At 38.6% G+C, this 16,997-nt stretch overlaps 1 protein-coding gene across 1 annotated transcript in view; it reads left to right on the forward strand.

The window, feature by feature from the left end:
• LOC311296621 (alpha-2-macroglobulin-like) overlaps positions 1 to 16,997 on the forward strand; it is a 34,025-nt gene that overhangs the window by 4,399 nt on the left and 12,629 nt on the right. Inside the window, exons 2-14 of the mRNA XM_084418466.1 lie at positions 5,096 to 5,257; positions 9,790 to 9,970; positions 10,077 to 10,233; positions 12,021 to 12,073; positions 12,186 to 12,206; positions 12,396 to 12,561; positions 15,244 to 15,328; positions 15,525 to 15,633; positions 15,733 to 15,853; positions 15,975 to 16,078; positions 16,170 to 16,340; positions 16,428 to 16,667; positions 16,775 to 16,987. Coding sequence (XP_084274592.1) covers positions 5,172 to 5,257; positions 9,790 to 9,970; positions 10,077 to 10,233; positions 12,021 to 12,073; positions 12,186 to 12,206; positions 12,396 to 12,561; positions 15,244 to 15,328; positions 15,525 to 15,633; positions 15,733 to 15,853; positions 15,975 to 16,078; positions 16,170 to 16,340; positions 16,428 to 16,667; positions 16,775 to 16,987 — 1,707 coding nt within the window. The 5' untranslated portion in view covers positions 5,096 to 5,171. The remainder of the gene's footprint in view (positions 1 to 5,095; positions 5,258 to 9,789; positions 9,971 to 10,076; positions 10,234 to 12,020; positions 12,074 to 12,185; positions 12,207 to 12,395; positions 12,562 to 15,243; positions 15,329 to 15,524; positions 15,634 to 15,732; positions 15,854 to 15,974; positions 16,079 to 16,169; positions 16,341 to 16,427; positions 16,668 to 16,774; positions 16,988 to 16,997) is intronic.

Raw genomic sequence — 16,997 nt, forward strand, 5'->3', positions numbered from 1 at the left:
AACCGAGACGTCAAAACCGTGGGACGTACCGAACCGTCAGTTTTGTGTATCGTTACACCCCTAATTATAGACATAGAGAGATAGATAGATAGTTATAAATAGATAGATAGATAGATATAAATAGATAATTATAGAGATAGATAGTTATAAATAGATAGATAATTATAGAGATAGATAGATAATTATAAATAGATAGATAATTAGATAGATAGATAGATAGATAGATAGATAGATAATTATAGAGATAAATAGAGATATAGATAGATAGTTATAAATAGATAGATAGATAGATAGATAGTTAGTTATAAATAGATAATTATAGAGATAGATAGAGAGATAGTTATAAATAGATAATTATATATATAGATAGTTATAAATAGATAATTATAAATAGATAGATAATTATAGAGATAGATAGATAATTATGAAGATAGATAGAGAGATAGATAGATAGTTATAAATAGATAGATAGATAGATAGATAGTTATAAATAGATAATTATAGAGATAGAGAGATAGTTATAAATAGATCGATAGATAGATAGATAAATAGATAATTATAGAGATAGATAGAGAGATAGTTATAAATAGATAGATAATTAGATAGATAGATAGATAGATAGATAGATAGATAGATAGATAGATAGATAGACAGACAGACAGAATAAATTAATGTGAAATAGCCTATTCGCCGGAAGATAAATTGTTTTCAATCCATATGATGGTCTGACGGTCTTACCGTAGTAGCTAGTTTATGCGCGAACAGCGAAATATAGCGGCGGCTAGTTTGACAGTACACTTCGGGGTGGCGGCTGGCTTGACCGCAGTCCAAAAACGGCAGTGCATGTATGTGTGAACTGGAGCCAAAATGGCGGCTTGCATGTAAAACATGAGGTTAGTGTGAAGCCAAATGCGAGATTCATTTATGTGACAGTGTTAAAATGGAATTACTGTTAATGATGATGTGAAAACATGTGAAAACAGTAGCAGGTTAATGTATTGTGATTGATTATAATGTGTTGCAGAACAAGTAGGGCTGTGCGATTAATCGTATTTTGATTTCAATTTCGATTTCGTCTTACAACGATTATGAAAACAAGATAATCGAGATAAAACGATTATTGTGCAGCTTCCGCATTCCATCCAGTGCACTTTCCTACCTTCACATCGGTGCGCTTTCGCTCCTCACTTAGCCAAACTTAACATCCAAAATAAGCCGAATAAGTGAGTGATGTAAAATACAGCCTACTGTTGCTAAACTGCGGGACGTGCTTGATATTAAACAGTGTTATTAAAAGCGCATTAAGGCGCGAAAGAGTTCCCTAGGTGGCCTCAAATATACTTAAGCGAAGTAGGCTACACTGTGGGCTTCAGAGCGCCTAAACGGTCAAATAGCCTACACACAAATATGTCGAAATGCCGTTTTGGAATGTATCCTCGTAAACACAGTCGGTCATGTGTTAAGTGAATGTAAACATTTAAGAAAGCGTGTTTGAAATGCGTGCATAACAGTAAATTGAATCTGTGCAGCTCTTAAATTGACAGCAGCCAACATTAAAACACAAAGATAAAAGCCCTCACTGCTCTTGAATGAATAACTTTTGTTGTTTTAAATAAGGATTAGTCTATATTTAATGTATACAGCAGTGCTATTTTATATTTGATTACATGATTCAATTTCTGCTGTAGGCTATTAATCTGAATACCACTATCTTACTGAAAAACCTAAAGCACTGTTTGTTTAATTTGTATTTTTGTTCTGTTGTATTTTTTGTTAGTTTTATTTGTAATTAGTTTCTTTGTTCTTATTTTATTGCTGACAGTTTAATTGTCTTTTGTAGGCTAACTGTTTTGAGGAGTCTTTTTCTTACATTAACCTAGTATTAGTTTTTGCTTAAGTATTAATAATTGTGAAATTTCACTGACATTTAAAATTACTCACAAGACTTTGATCTTATCACCCACCCATAATCGTGTTAAATAATTGTGATTTCAATATTGACCAAAATAATCGTGATTATGGTTTTTGCCATAATCGAGCAGCCCTAAGAACAAGTCAAGTATAGACAAAAGTAATTTTGGAAAAGCCTTTATTGAAAAGTTATTTTCTGTAATGGAATGTGTTGTGTTACAGAGAAACAAGTAATTGTTGTTCTGTAAAGTTACATATGTTAATGTTGTGAATACATTGAGAGCTAAGAAAAACGAGAGAGTTAATTAAACTTTGCCGGAGCTTACAGCCAGTACTCTTGTCTCACAGCGTTTCATTTATCATTCTACAGAGCCGGCAGAAGTGGTTAATTCACCTCACCCATTCAGGCTTCCCAGCCCTGATGCGGGTAACATCCTCATTAATTGTCATTATTAATTGAACTGGATCGACCAACAACCACATTTTTGAAAAACAAACAAATATCAATAATAAATCACTTTAACCAAAGTCATTGAGAAGTCAGAAACTTCACTCATCCCATCACAGCCGAGTACGAGACATACTAATATTCCTAAAAACCAAAAGAACTCACAATAATATATCGGGAAGTCTACAATGTTACAAACAACAGGCAGAAAACAAGATGGCAAATCTTCATCATGGTGTAGGATCTCAAGTAAATATATGTATTGTTTAATTGCTCATCAAAAATATTTACTTGACTTATTTTAATGATAAAATCTTTTCAGACACCATATTAGGAAGGGGTCGAGGGATTTGCAAATATAACTCTCTCACTCTCACTGAGTGGGTGTAGGGGATTCTTGACTCTTGATTTCAGTGTTGATTGGTTTCAGGAAACAAGTCAGTTTCCTGTTTTTTTCTGTGTGTAGTTTGTGCAGAAGATACACTTTATTGCCAAACGTTTTGGGACGTTTGCCTTTACATGCACATGAACTTTAATGATATCCCATTCTTAATATGGAGTTGGCCCTCCCTTTGCAGCTTCAACTCTTCTGGGAAGGCTTTCCACAAGGTTTAGGAGTGTGTTTATGGGAATTTTTGACCATTCTTCTAGAAGCGCATTTGTGAGGTCAGGCACTGATGTTGGACGAGAAGGCCTGGCTCTCAGTCTCCGCTCTAACTCATCCCAAAGGTGTTCTATCGGGATGAGGTCAGGACTCTGTGCAGGCCAGTCATGTTCCTCCACACTAAACTCGCTCATCCATGTCTTTATGGACCTTGCTTTGTGCACTGGTGCGCAGTCAGGAACCGGAAGGGGACCATTCCCAAACTGTTCCCACAAAGTTGGGAGCATGAAATTGTCCAAAATGTCTTGGTATGCTGAAGCATTAAGAGTTCCTTTCACTGGAACTAAGGGGTCAATCCCAACCCCTGAAAAACAACCCCACACCATAATCCCCCCTCCTCCAAACTTTAGACTTGAAACAATGTATTCAGTCGAGTACCGTTCTCCTGGCAACCGCCAAACCCAGACTCGTCCATCGGTTTGCCATCGGATAAATTACCTAAATTAATAACTTTTTTACAACAAAAATGAACCATCACCGAACTTACTTAAACTGGACTGTGGCGCTATTTTCTTCTAAAACTGCTGTACAGCCGAAACAAACATTGTTGCATTATTTTCCTGTTATCACTGTAAAGCTGCTTTGAAACAAACTGTATTGTAAAAAATGCTATATGTAACAGTAATAGAGTTGATACAGCAATGACGTTTATGGCACCCTGGGAGCGAGTCCAGAGACACACGCGCATAAGCCTCAAAGGAGAACAAACACCCTCTTCCCCCGGGAGGGGGGAGCCAGCGCGGCGTGACATTCCACACAAACACACACACACACCCACCAACACACGTGCATTTTAGATGTCCATGGACACTTTAGATAAAATTACCTTTAAATGTATTAAATGTACCTCTTTTAGTCTTTAGATGTCTTCACCTGTCATATTGGAATAGCTATAACGTTTATTGTGTGTAAATCAAACTTGATATGCTTGTAATGAAGAACAATCCTGTATCTCTGTATTACTGACTTGCAAGATTATAGTTTATGGTGTCTTTGTAATATCTCTCTCTCTCTCTCTCTCTCTCTCTCTCTCTCTCTCTCTCTCTCTCTCACCCTCCATCCGTTCTTCGTTGTCTTGTAATGTTTTACCGGTTGTAATCTGTACATACATTTATTCCGTGTGTAATTATGTATTCCTTAGTTTGTTTTTATTAAACCCCGTAATCTTCTTGAACTGAATCTTCTTTATTGCTTACCAACTCGAAGTCCCTGAAAATGTATGATCTAAGCTACGAAGCTTTACAGTAACCTAAATTGTATAAACAAAAGAAAGATTAATTTCCATGGCCAGACATTTTAATCTTCCTTTTTAAGTTTATAAACAGGGTGAGTTTTATTGAGTTTTGATAAAGAAGTCTTACATCCAGTTCGCGGGACGAACAGATTGTTTAGATAACTGAAATTAATTCTGGTAAAATTACCCTGACAATTGATCAAATATTCCCTCTTTGGGTAATTTAATCTATGTAGACGATAAGCAAATCACATTCATAAACTCATGAATATCCCTTTCATTTGAGTTAAAGGAGCTGTATGTAAGAAATGTATTTCAATTAATCATAAAATGGCCCTGATATGTCACTAGACATTAAGAAATCATGTTCATTTCATACACTTATATCACTGACAACAGTAGTCCGGCCAGGATATTGTCATTTAAAAAGTGAAGTTGCAGCCCTCAACTGATGTTGATGTTGTCATGTTGTGTTTTGGCCTGAAGCCTCACCCTCCACCTATCTACCAATCACGAAGTCAGTAGTGTTTCAGCATCGGGGTTGCCAGCTCTGCTCTAGTTACCACAGCTACGTATCAGCCTACGTTCCTGCTGGATCCTGCAGCCTATCTGGCAACCTCGAGTCAGGGGGGAGGGGGAGGGGATACACCGCTCTACAGTAATTTGAAAGTGATTGCAGTACCAGTTTTGGCCACAATCTTACATACGGCTCCTTTAATTATTCCCCAGAAGTGAATTTTGCTACATATATAAATAAATAAAAACTTGACTATTTTACTGCATGCTAGTTGAATATGGTTGAATCATTAATCAGATGATCAATACACATGTTTTGAAGGACCTGCTTTAGCATGAGAGTCCCTTTAAAAGAGACGGTCCAGTTCATCTCATGCCGTGGATGATCGCTCGTCATCATGGCTCTGAATATTGGCTGCTGTTGGAAAGGGCTCCTTCTGCTCTCTTTCCTCCTGATCTGTGTCAATGGACAAACATCAGGGCCGTAAGTTTTTAAAAGTTTTTGCTAAGGTTAAAATTATTAGTATACCAATAGTCAGTGTGTAAGAAATGTCTTGATTTCTCCTGTATTTATTTAACTGATCTGTGTTGCACAGTAGAGGTTTACTGTTTAACCTTTATGCCTTATTATATATTTTAGGACATGAGTGCATTAAGGGACAAAAATGTCCACTCTAAACACTGCCATAAAACTGTTATATATTATAATTTTTTTCCACTTTCACTGAGTTAAATATTTTAACCAACATCAGTCCTGAAAATAACTACCAAATATTTATTTAATTTTCAGAAATGTAACCCCTTAAATGCCATTTGTTTACATGATGCCACTGTTTTTATCGATGGAAAAAAACATAAAAATATATTTTTTTAAACAATTGTGTACTACATGCTAGGTGGATTTCTTGGGAGGGAATTATCACAGCCTGGTATATGTCCATGATTAGCAGCAACATTGATTTATGTCAGATTGAAAAAAAAAAAAAAAAATCACACTTAGCGCGTTAAGGACCAAAAATGGTCACATATTAAACACTGCCTAAAATATTATATATTATTATTATTTTCCACTTTTACTGAGTTAAATATTTTAACCAGCATCAGTCCTCATCATAACTACCAAATATTTATTTAATTTCAGGATTTTAACCCTTTAAATTCCAGTTTTGGTGATGATACCATCAATTTGTATAAGAAGAAAAAACACAAAAATGTAATTATTTTCCATATACTAAATGCAAAGTAAAAACCTTGGCTTTGGATTATCACAGTCTTGAATATGTCAAAAAATAGCGGCAACATTATTTTTGGTGAATTTTAATTTTTTGTGCTATGTCAGATTTTTAAAAAAAAAAAATCACACACAGCGCCGCGTTAAGGACAAATTTGATCCTATTTAAACCCATTAAAATATCCATTTTTGAACCTACTGCCATAATAAAAGCATAATTTCTATTCAAATACCCTGTCATTACCAAGCCTTGGGGTAAAATATTTACTACTGTTTTCCACCAGTTGGTACCATTTTTCATATAATTGATATACTGCAAACATATGCAGTATTGCAAACATTTTCTACAAGGTGACTATAACCTGTGCCTGTCTCCCTACACATCAAAATTTGCTCTAGAAAGAAAGCAAAACTACAAGATCACCATGAACATGAATTTTTATTTTTCTAAGTTCTATAAACATATCAAAAACTTCAAAACAAAATGGGGTCATTGTTCAGCTCATTTGCAGGAGCTGCAGAATTGCAATGCATGCTTTACAGATGTAAATGGCACATTTCGAGCAGGTGGTGGAGATTTTTCTTTTTTTGTTAGTGCAGAAACTGCACCTCCTCCTCCTCTTGTCATGGGTGTCTGCAGCCCCACTTTCCTCTGAATTTTCTGCTCTCCGCTGTGATTGCACCATGGCTGGTGTGCGGGGAGGCGCTCTCTCCTCTCCATCTGGGGATACACCAGCATCCTCCCCAGCTCCTCCAGGAAGCTCCACCACTTCCTTTTGAAGGTTTTCTCCTGGTTCCAGGAAGGGTCAACAGCCAACCACAGGACAAAGGCGTTGAAAGCAGAGACGTCTATTAGATTGTAGAAGAGCGCCATTGGCCACGACTTGTCTTCCTCTTGCAGCTGTATGCGCCAACAACCTGCAAAATAAAAAAAAGATCAAGGAAAAATGAATAACATGTATCTATTTTTTGGCCCAAGTTATAAGAGAAAAAAAAAATACAAGAGAAAAAAATGCATGATAAACTTAGTACTAAATATGCCTATATTTTAGAAAACCACATAAAGATATGTATATAAATAAATGTGTGAGTTACTGTTGCTAATAGCACATACCTTATCCAGGTATATTATTATTCCCTTGGTTCAGTAACGCAGTCCACTGCTTCAGTGGTCGTGTAGGTTTTCTTCATCTTGTCGAGTGTGAAATGGCCGCACCAAAGAGGTGCACAGCTTTATAACTTTTGCATCAACTGCACTTGTATAAACACTGATTTCTCAACTATTCTAATCCAAAACAAAGGCAGACTTTGTTTAGGATCCCTCGCAGCTACATCTTTGTGTTGCCGCAAGATGCAAGGTGTTATTATTGTCTAAGGACTGACTGCATGGCTGTGTTTGTGCCTCTGCGTAGGTGAGAAATGATCAATTAACTTTGAAACATAGACTGCTAAAAAAAACAAAGCTGTGTCAAAGGTTCATGCCTGTGCGTAAAATACGCATGAATCAAACCGAAAGAAAACAATGCAGTGACAAGCTCTTTTTCTTGCTAAATGCACACACACACATACACGCCTACACACACATCCTACACCACCGACACACACACAGAGAGAGAGAGAGAGAGAGAGAGAGAGAGAGATAGAGAGACAGAAAGGGTAAAATATGACCTTCAGGATATTATGATTTTTGTTACTCGCCTAAACACCATGTATTATATTTAGGCCCTACACACACACACACACACACACACACACACACTTTTGTCAACGCAGACACACATTGCTCTCAGACATACACACATACTCAGAAAGATAATTTTAGATCATTGAGCCATTAAAATGCTTCATAACACAGGCAATAGTGCCCCTAGTGGAAACTAGGAAAATAACGTTCATTACCCCCCATAGGGAATACCTATGTAGTGACATCATCTGGTGGAATACACTATATAATGCAAATATAATGCTTTTGCTTCAAAATGAAAGGATGTTTCAACATTCATGTATTGATTGTATAAAAGTCATGATTCATGTATTAATGACGGCCCCGACTTTAAACAACGTTTTAATGGTTTTCAATGGGCCATTTTTGGTCATTATGGTGCTATATGTTCCTATTTGATCTACACAGTGTGTGTTATACATATTATGCAACATGGGATCAAAATTTAAAAATGTATCCAAAAAGTCCATTTGCATTAAAACAGCCGAAATGGTCAAAGAAATTAAAGGGACACCAGGCAAGTCTGAGTGTTTTTTCTCTACGAAGCTCCCCCTAGTGTCTGGTAGTAAATGCTTTCAAACACTCTGTCGTAAAAACGAACTGTTGTCCCTCCCCCCTCGCCACGAGCAACCCAGCTGATCAGCTGTCAACCCAGCTGAGCAGAGGAACCGGCTATTTCAAAACCAGTTATGTCTACCGAGGGAAGTAAAGCAATATTTTCTTTCCAACTGATGGCGATTTTTTTTTTTTTTTATTGTGTTGTCATGCATACTAGTATTTTTACCGGGAACGAACGATATGAACGAGGCGAACTACTGCTTTCGTGTTTGTTTGTTTTTGGGAGAGTGGGCATGAGCATAAAAAATATATATATCGGAGGCTAATATTTGTTTAAAGTTATATTAGCAAGGTCTATAAGTTCATCTGGTAGAATGACGGTTTAACGTACCTTTGCTTGTCTAAGAAAACATCAGAACGTTTTTTCTAGCTCGATCATGATATGTGCAACATGTTTATTGCCTACTATCAGACGCGTTGACTTAGTGACATAAAATAAAAGTGTAAGTTACACAATTAAAACCGACAGAGGAACGGCCAAACAACTACAGAAATCAAACGTGTTTGCTATGACAATGCTAACATCAAAGTTATAGTATCTAGCGTAACTTACTAGTAAGCCCGTAACAGACAGCGATCATAATAAAAACCTTCACAGACAATAGCAAACATCCTGAGGTCAATATAATAATGTGTAAATATTAAACACAATTTATTCCAAAGATACTTGCAACAGCAGCCAGGTCAGCATCCGTTTTGCAGGCTTCTGTTTCTCTCAGTTCTCGCCATTCTGAAAAAGCTGATCCGATATTTACTCGAGTCTGACTTCTTGCTCGGTCAGTCTCCCGTTTCCTCTTTCGTTAGTCCTCCGACAAAGATTTCCTAGCTTTCTGCTTCTTTTTTTACAGGCTCAGCCATAACTCAATCTATCATTGCCCTTCGCTTATAGCTAGCCGGTGCTTGAATGGGGGCGTGTACGTGTGCAGTGCCGGCAAGCAATTCGTTACATCGCGAGACCTGATATCACGCGATACTTCCTGACGCCGACCCGCCGGCCCAAAGTTGCAAGTGAGTTTTTTCCGCTCTCGGGCACCAGGGGGGTGCGAAACCACCTCCATTCAACCCGAAATAAGTAATATAAACATTCCACTGACTCCGAAGCTGTTCAGTTAAGGTTAAAAAGTTACCTAGTGTCCCTTTAAACTGAAAATGACCAAAAATGTCTTAATGCAGCAAGAAGGTTAAGAGACAACTTAAATTAATGACAGTGACAGATTTTTTTTATGGCAGTGTATTTTTAAGAGCAATTCTCTGAATAAACGTACAAATATAAAGAATTTAGTCACCAGACTTAATACACAGTTTGTTCTTTTATTCACACTTTTCATATTCATTTTTTCAATTGATCAATAGTAAATTAACTGTATTGATTTTCCCTCCCAGTTTATGTTTTATTTTTCTCATTACATCTAACCAATATTGTATGATTATTTTCTCTGGACAGATATTTCATGGTGACGTTTCCTGCAGTGATTAAGTCGGGATCTGAGGCCAAACTGTGTGCAAGTCTTCTCAAGCCCAATGAAAGCCTTGTCATGAACATTCATCTGGTTCATGGTGTCCAGAGCACATTACTGCTGCAGGAGAAAGCTGAGGAAGAGTTTCATCGCTGCTTTAACTTCAAGGTTTGCCATCAAAACATGCACATAATGAATATTATCAAATATGTTTCATCATAATGCATCTAGTTTTTGTGGCAGGTTGTGAATACAGGAAATTATTTCTCATCAGGCTCCTCTGGTCAAGGCAGAATCAGTGCAGAAAATGAAGGTTGAACTTCAGGGAGAGACTTTCAGGATGACTGAAGAGAAAAAAGTCATGTTCAAGCCTTACAATCCTGTGACTTTTATCCAGACTGATAAACCCATCTATACTCCAGGACAGACAGGTGAGCTGTGAATGTCTCAAAGGCTAAAGCTCAGTAAATAATGCTGGTGTCACTGACATCTAAACCCTGATCACAGCTGATGTAGCACATATAAGTAAAGCACACTATGATCAGGCAACGAGCATAGGTCAAACATTACAAATGTTGCACAAACCAGCAGATGGTAAAAGAGTATAAAGTATACAGTTCAATGGATTTACAAACAAAAAGAGGAGCAAATGAAAAGATGAGAAAAGCAGATATTAAAGGGTTAGTTCACCCAAAAATGAAAATTATGTCATTAATGACTCACCCTCATGTCGTTCCAAGCCCGTAAGACCTCCGTTCATCTTCGGAGCACACAGTTTAAGATATTTTAGATTTAGTCCGAGAGCTTTCTGTCCCTCCATTGAAAATGTATGTACGGTATACTGTCAATGTCCAGAAAGGCAATAAAGACATCATCAAAGTAGTCCATGTGACATCAGTGGTTAAGTTAGAAGTTTTTGAAGCATCGAAAATACATTTTGGTCCAGAAATAACAAAAACTACGACTTTATTCAGCATTGTATTCTCTCCCGGGTCTGTTGTCAATCCACGTTCACGACTCCGCAGTGACGCTGCTGACGTGTTATCTGGTGCGCCCGAGCGTCGTTTACAGTCTGAGGGAGACGCACGCTGTATTCAAGCTATTCTACATTGTTTGTATTTTGGTATTGCTATATTTTTTTAAATGGTGCATAAGTGTGCATGTCGCGGATGTCCTAATCGCCACCAGATAACACGTCAGCAGCGTCTTACGTCAGCAGCGTCGTGAATGTGGATTGACAACAGACCCGGGAGAGAATACAATGCTGAATAAAGTCGTAGTTTTTGTTATTTTTGGACCAAAATGTATTTTCAATGCTTCAAAAACTTCTAACTTAACCACTGATGTCACATGGACTACTTTGATGATGTCTTTATTGCCTTTTTGGACATGGACAGTATACCGTACATACATTTTCAATGGAGGGACAGAAAGCTCTCGGGCTAAATCTAAAATATCTTAAACTGTGTTCCGAAGATGAACGGAGGTCTTACGGGCTTGGAATGAAATGAGGGTGAGTCATTAATGACATAATTTTCATTTTTGGGTGAACTAACCCTTTAAGGATGAGTAGCGTTGAATTCTAACAGCTTTGGAAACACGAGAATGGTCATCTAGTGTGCATTTGAACAATCCCCTCACTTTCAAACATGTGCAGCCTAAATACTGTAATTACAAATATGATATCGATATTGATATCAGTATCTGTGTGACTTTATTTTATATGAAATCTATGGATACAATAGATTAGGGGTGTTCTTGGAGAGCCCACAGCCCTGCAGAGTTTAGCTTTAACCCTAATTATTAAATGTACCTGATCAGGTCCTTCAGGGTTATTTGAAATCAACAGGGTTTGGACTAAACTCTGAAGCCCTCCAGGAGTTTGACACCCCTGATATAAATCGTTACATGTAATAAACCTCATAGCTGTCTGGGATAGGCCTACTTGATTCTAACTGGTCAGCTGGAGCAAATTGTCAGACATTTTTGTAACATTATGGCTAAAACAGGCAGCTGTGACAGCTAGTTGAATTTGGCTCAAAAGGCACATTCACCCAGCAGCAGAATACAGTTGTCAGCCCTGTATTTGACACTTAATACGGTTCACACACAGTTTGGTAATTTACAGGAGAGAAATATGACTGTAAGCAATTGTCCCTTACATAAGAGCTGAAGACATCAAAAGTGAAGTTTTTTAATACACATTTCTATTTTACAGTGAACTTCAGAGTTGTTACAATGGATACAAACTTTGCACCCCTTGATCAGCAGGTCTGATGTGTTTATCTGGCATCTTTATTTTCTCTTGCATTGTTGAATACACGTTTAATAAATAAACTCATTTTTTACTTTTAATCTTAAAATACTATTTGCTCTTTCACAGTATAGTACAGTGGTTCTTGAGGTAAGAACACAAAACCTTCTGTGCAGTCATAACAAACACACCTTTTAAATCTGATTAAAACTAGAAATTTTGTTATATTTGCAATTATTGTATTTTCAGTAGGGTAATTATATATTTCTTCATTGATATTCACGATATGTGTAGCTGACTGTCACAACATATCTGCACTGTGTCTTTGCTATTAAACAGGACAGTAAAGGTAACCGGATTGGCCAATGGACAAATGTTTCTTCAACAAGGTGGATTTTGCAGCGTTCTTATGAATTAAACCCAGAGGCCTGTCAAGGCATGTACAAACTGAAGGCTTTTATTGGTGACAGGATGATCTCACGTGATTTTGAAGTGAAAGAATATGGTAAGTCATAAAAACGACTTATGACGGTAAGCTTGGTTCCCTGAAGAGGGAACGATACGCTGTGTCATAAGTTATGACACTATGGGAATGTCTGCGTGATTGCGTCTTGAAGCACGTGTGAAATCAGTCCAATGGTGTGGCGGAACTTCATGGGGGGTGACGTCACAGGAAGGTATTAAAGCACCCCTGAATCAAACAATGTCAGCTTCTGATAGGCTGAAGTAAGTCATGAAGTAAGTTATGGCGGAGCAATGCAGCATCTCGTTCCCTCTTCAGGGAACCGATGTTACAGTCGTAACCGAGGCATTCCCTTTCAAGGGAACTGGCGTTGCGTTGTAAGTTACAATACTATGGGAATGTTAATACCTACTATGCCATACTGACCAGTGCTTGTCTAGTGTGAATAATATATGGAGTACAACTAAGACTGAAGCACCTGGAAGCCAGGGGTGGTGCCCAGGTCAAGGTCATAGAACCTGACGAATGTGTGTGGAGAGGACCAGCCCACTGCAGCACATACGTCATGAAGAGAGGCCCCAGAGAGCAAGGCTTAAAAAGCCGCCACACTCCTAGTAGAATGGGCCCGGACAGCCAAGGGAGAAAGCTGACCGGCCAATTCATAAGCAAGAGAGATAACCTCGACAACTCACTTACTCATTCTCTGCTTTGATGCTGGGTACGCCTTTCTGGGCGACCCAAAGCATTCAAAGAGTTGATCAGATTTACACCACATGGCAGCTCTGTGAATGTAAGCATCAAGCGCCCTAATCAGGCAAAGCACTTTTAATTTCTCCTGGTCTGGGCGGAGGACAGAAGGCCTGCAGCACTACAGATCTGGCCACGTTAGTGAGGACCTTAGGAATATAGCCCAGCCTAGGGTGAGAAAAAAGCCTTTACCATGCCATGGGCAAAAATGCAAACACGAAGTGGAAAACGAAAGGGCTTGTAGATCTCCAATCCTCTTGAGAGAAGTAATGGCCAAAAGAAATAAAGCTTTCAAGGTCAGAAAATTTCCTGAAACCTCCTTGACAGGCTCAAAGGGAGCAGCCGAATAGCTGACTCTGACACAAACCACAAACGGGGGTTAAATATTTAGCCCCAGCCTGACACAGAAGGTCCCTCCTGATCGGAATCTCCTTAAGGGAGCCATAGAGGAGGGATATCAAGTCTAAAAACCAGATGTGAGTTGGCCAAAGAGGAGCCACCAACAGTAGATGGGCACCCTCCCGGCAAACTCTCTCCATTACTCCCGGGAGCAGAGTGACCGGGGGAAATGCATACAGGCATAATGGTATTCAACGCTAGTGGGGCTGGATGAGTCAGACAGAACCAAAGCAGACAGTGTGTCATTCTTGAGACCCTAATATGTCCTTTTCCACTTCTCTTCCTCCTCCATAGAAGACCCACCACCTCGGAGTAAACCCACCACCTCTCCATTCCTCGGGCCTCAGCCCTTGTCTCAACCTAAGCGACCCCTGATGTGTTGTCTAAATGGACAAGAACATGTCCCCCGTAGATCAGAAAACGCACTTCCACAGACCCTGGGATGAGTGGCCCTCCAGGACTGCTCCCCAACACGTGAGAGAAGCATCCGTCATTAACATCACGTGACGACAAGGAAGTCATAACACTGGGCCTTTGGAGGAGAACCAGGGTTTCCTCCACATCGTCAAGGAACAAAGACATCTTCTTGTAACTTTGATCATGTGGAATGGATTGCCCCTCGGGGAAAATCCCCTGGTCTTGAGCCACCACTGCAGGGGTCTCATGTACAACAGGCCAAAATGTATGAGTTTGGCTGCTGCTGCCGACAATCTTTGAAACTGTTTGACAGTGCGTGACTGGCCTAGTTTCAGCTCTTTTAATGCTGAGAGGATTATGTGTGCAGGAGAGAAACGTACCTGCATCATCACAGAATCCTACATAACACCCAAAAAGGTGGTTCTCTGTACTGGAGAAAGAACACTCTTCTTTACGTTCTGCCTCAACCCCTGCTCTTTCATATGAGCGAGGACAACATTTCGATGTTAAAACGCCATGTGCTCTGAATGAGCTAGTATCAACCAATCGTCGATGTAATTCAACACGCGAATGCCCTGGAGTCGCAGAGGAACCAGTGCAACATCCACGCCTTTCTTGAAAGTGCAAGCTGACAGTGCTAGCCAAAAGGAAGAACCCTGTACTGGAGGGCCCCACAAAAACCACCGTGCCAGGTTGTGCCGATAGACGATGCTCAGTTGATAGATGCAGTGCGCTGATGCGCCGATAGACGATGATCAGAAGAGGATTTCCCCGCAAAAATTTTAAAGCGCATCACCCCATTACCAAAGAGCTGCGAGGAAAATAAAAGATTAGTTAGATTAGCTTACTCCTCATTTAAAAAACAACTTGATTAAAACGAAATACTTCTCAATTTTTTTCACTACTTATGGGCCACAAGAGAAAAATTAAGACGTATTATGACGTTCTGCCACACCATTGGACTGATTTCACACGTGCTTCAAGACGCAATCACGCAGAGGTGTTCCCATAATCGTGTCGTAACTTATGACGAAGCACGAGTTCTCTTGAAAGGGAACAGACAATTTGTAGTTTTGCATGGGAAGAGTTTCAATAATATGTTTGTATTTTCATTTTTAATATATAAATTGAGTACTAATAACTCTGATTTCTGACTTCTAGTTTTGCCTAAGTTTGAAGTTACTGTAAAAACCACAAATAAAGTAAGTGTTGAAGAAGAGGAACTGATAATTGAGGTTTGCGGAAAGTGAGTGGTTTCTTTTTATTTCCTGCATTAAAAAAGCAACGTGCTCTTCTGTTCACACTTTCATTTAATTGTTAATTGTATTATTATTATTTTTTAACTCTTGGGGTCAGTTTCTTACTTTAACCCCCCATCCTAATATATTAGTTTCTTAACTCAACCCTGGGCTGTAGATCAGTTGCTTGTACCTTTTTCACAGATACACTTATGGACAGCCTGTACCTGGTAAATCACGGGTGAAAGTGTGCCGTGACTGGCCCAGAGATTTCTATAAAACAGATTCAGTGTGTTTAGAGGAAACCATTGAGGTATGTGAGTTGAAACAAAGTACATTATCTTTAATACATTTATCTAATTAAACCACTCTTCTGTTAATAGTTATGTTTGTGTTCATTCATTATAATTAGATAAAAAAGACAGGCTGTGCAATCCATACCTTAGATCCATCACTCCTTTTTAACGTCACACTAAAGCATGTGATGCAGATTTCTCTTCATGTTGAGGCAATGGTTACAGAAGAAGGAACAGGTGAGCTGTTCAATTTGGTCAGATCTCTGTTACCTACATTTCTTGAATTTCTCATTTTCTCATTTCTTCAATTTACTTTTATTTGAATAAATATTTATGTAGGTGTTTTGACTATTTACAGAGATCACCATGACAAAGTCTGTACCTCTCACTTATAAAATTGGTGAAGTCACATTTACTGACCTGCCCAAAACATATCAACACGGATCAGTTATTGAAGGAAAAGTAAGTCTAAAATCCATTTGTCTCAGTTTAACACCAGTGATATGTTTTATTGATATAGTAATTTATTCCTTCAAAATCTTATTTTCAACAGATAAAACTCTCAAATGTCAAAGGTGCACCAATTCAAAACAAAAAGGTCTATCTTATGGAGGGTCACATACGGTCCCCAAAACTGCTCCTAATTCTCACTACAGACAGCGCTGGACTGGCCAACTTCTCTCTTAATACATCCAGTCATTCTAAAAGTGATATTGATCTAATAGTAAGATATTTTGTGTTTACTTCGTTTTCTTTTGTATTGCCTGAAGAGTTTAGTTACATGAGTTATTTCAGATTTTTTGTAATCTAGGCAAGTGTCCATCCAGAGGTCCATGATTACGACCTTGACGACGACACGTCTTACATCGCTTTCGATAAAAAAACAGTCAAGCTCTTCCAACCTGCCTCTCTATACACCCCATCACGAAGTGAACTGATTATAGAGAATACTGAACAACCATTAAAGTGTGACTCTGAGTTTACAGTCACCATCAAGTATTATTTTGTTGGAGAGACAATTAAAAACTTCAAAACTGACATCGTCTATATGGTGAGAACATGTGCAGTATGTACATTATCACAGAGATGTTTTTGTTCAACAGTATTATTTGGCTGCACTAGTCAGTTTGTTATCAGAGTGTCATCTGTCTGTTTCAGGTCTTGTCCAGAGGAGTGATTGTTCATCATGGATATGAGAAGGTTGAAGTGAAGATTTCTGATGGAGCAAGGGGCTCAGTGTCGTTCAAACTGTCTATTAGTCTAGATCTGGCTCCTGTAGTGCAGATTCTGGCGTACTGTGTTTTTCTGCCCAGTGAAACGGTTGTGGCTAGTAGCAAAGATTTCAACATTGAAAAGTGTTTCAAAAACAAGGTGTGCATTG

This window comes from Rutilus rutilus, assembly GCF_951802725.1.
Source record: "Rutilus rutilus genome assembly, chromosome: 9".
In the NCBI taxonomy this organism is placed as follows: Eukaryota; Metazoa; Chordata; class Actinopteri; order Cypriniformes; family Leuciscidae; genus Rutilus; species Rutilus rutilus.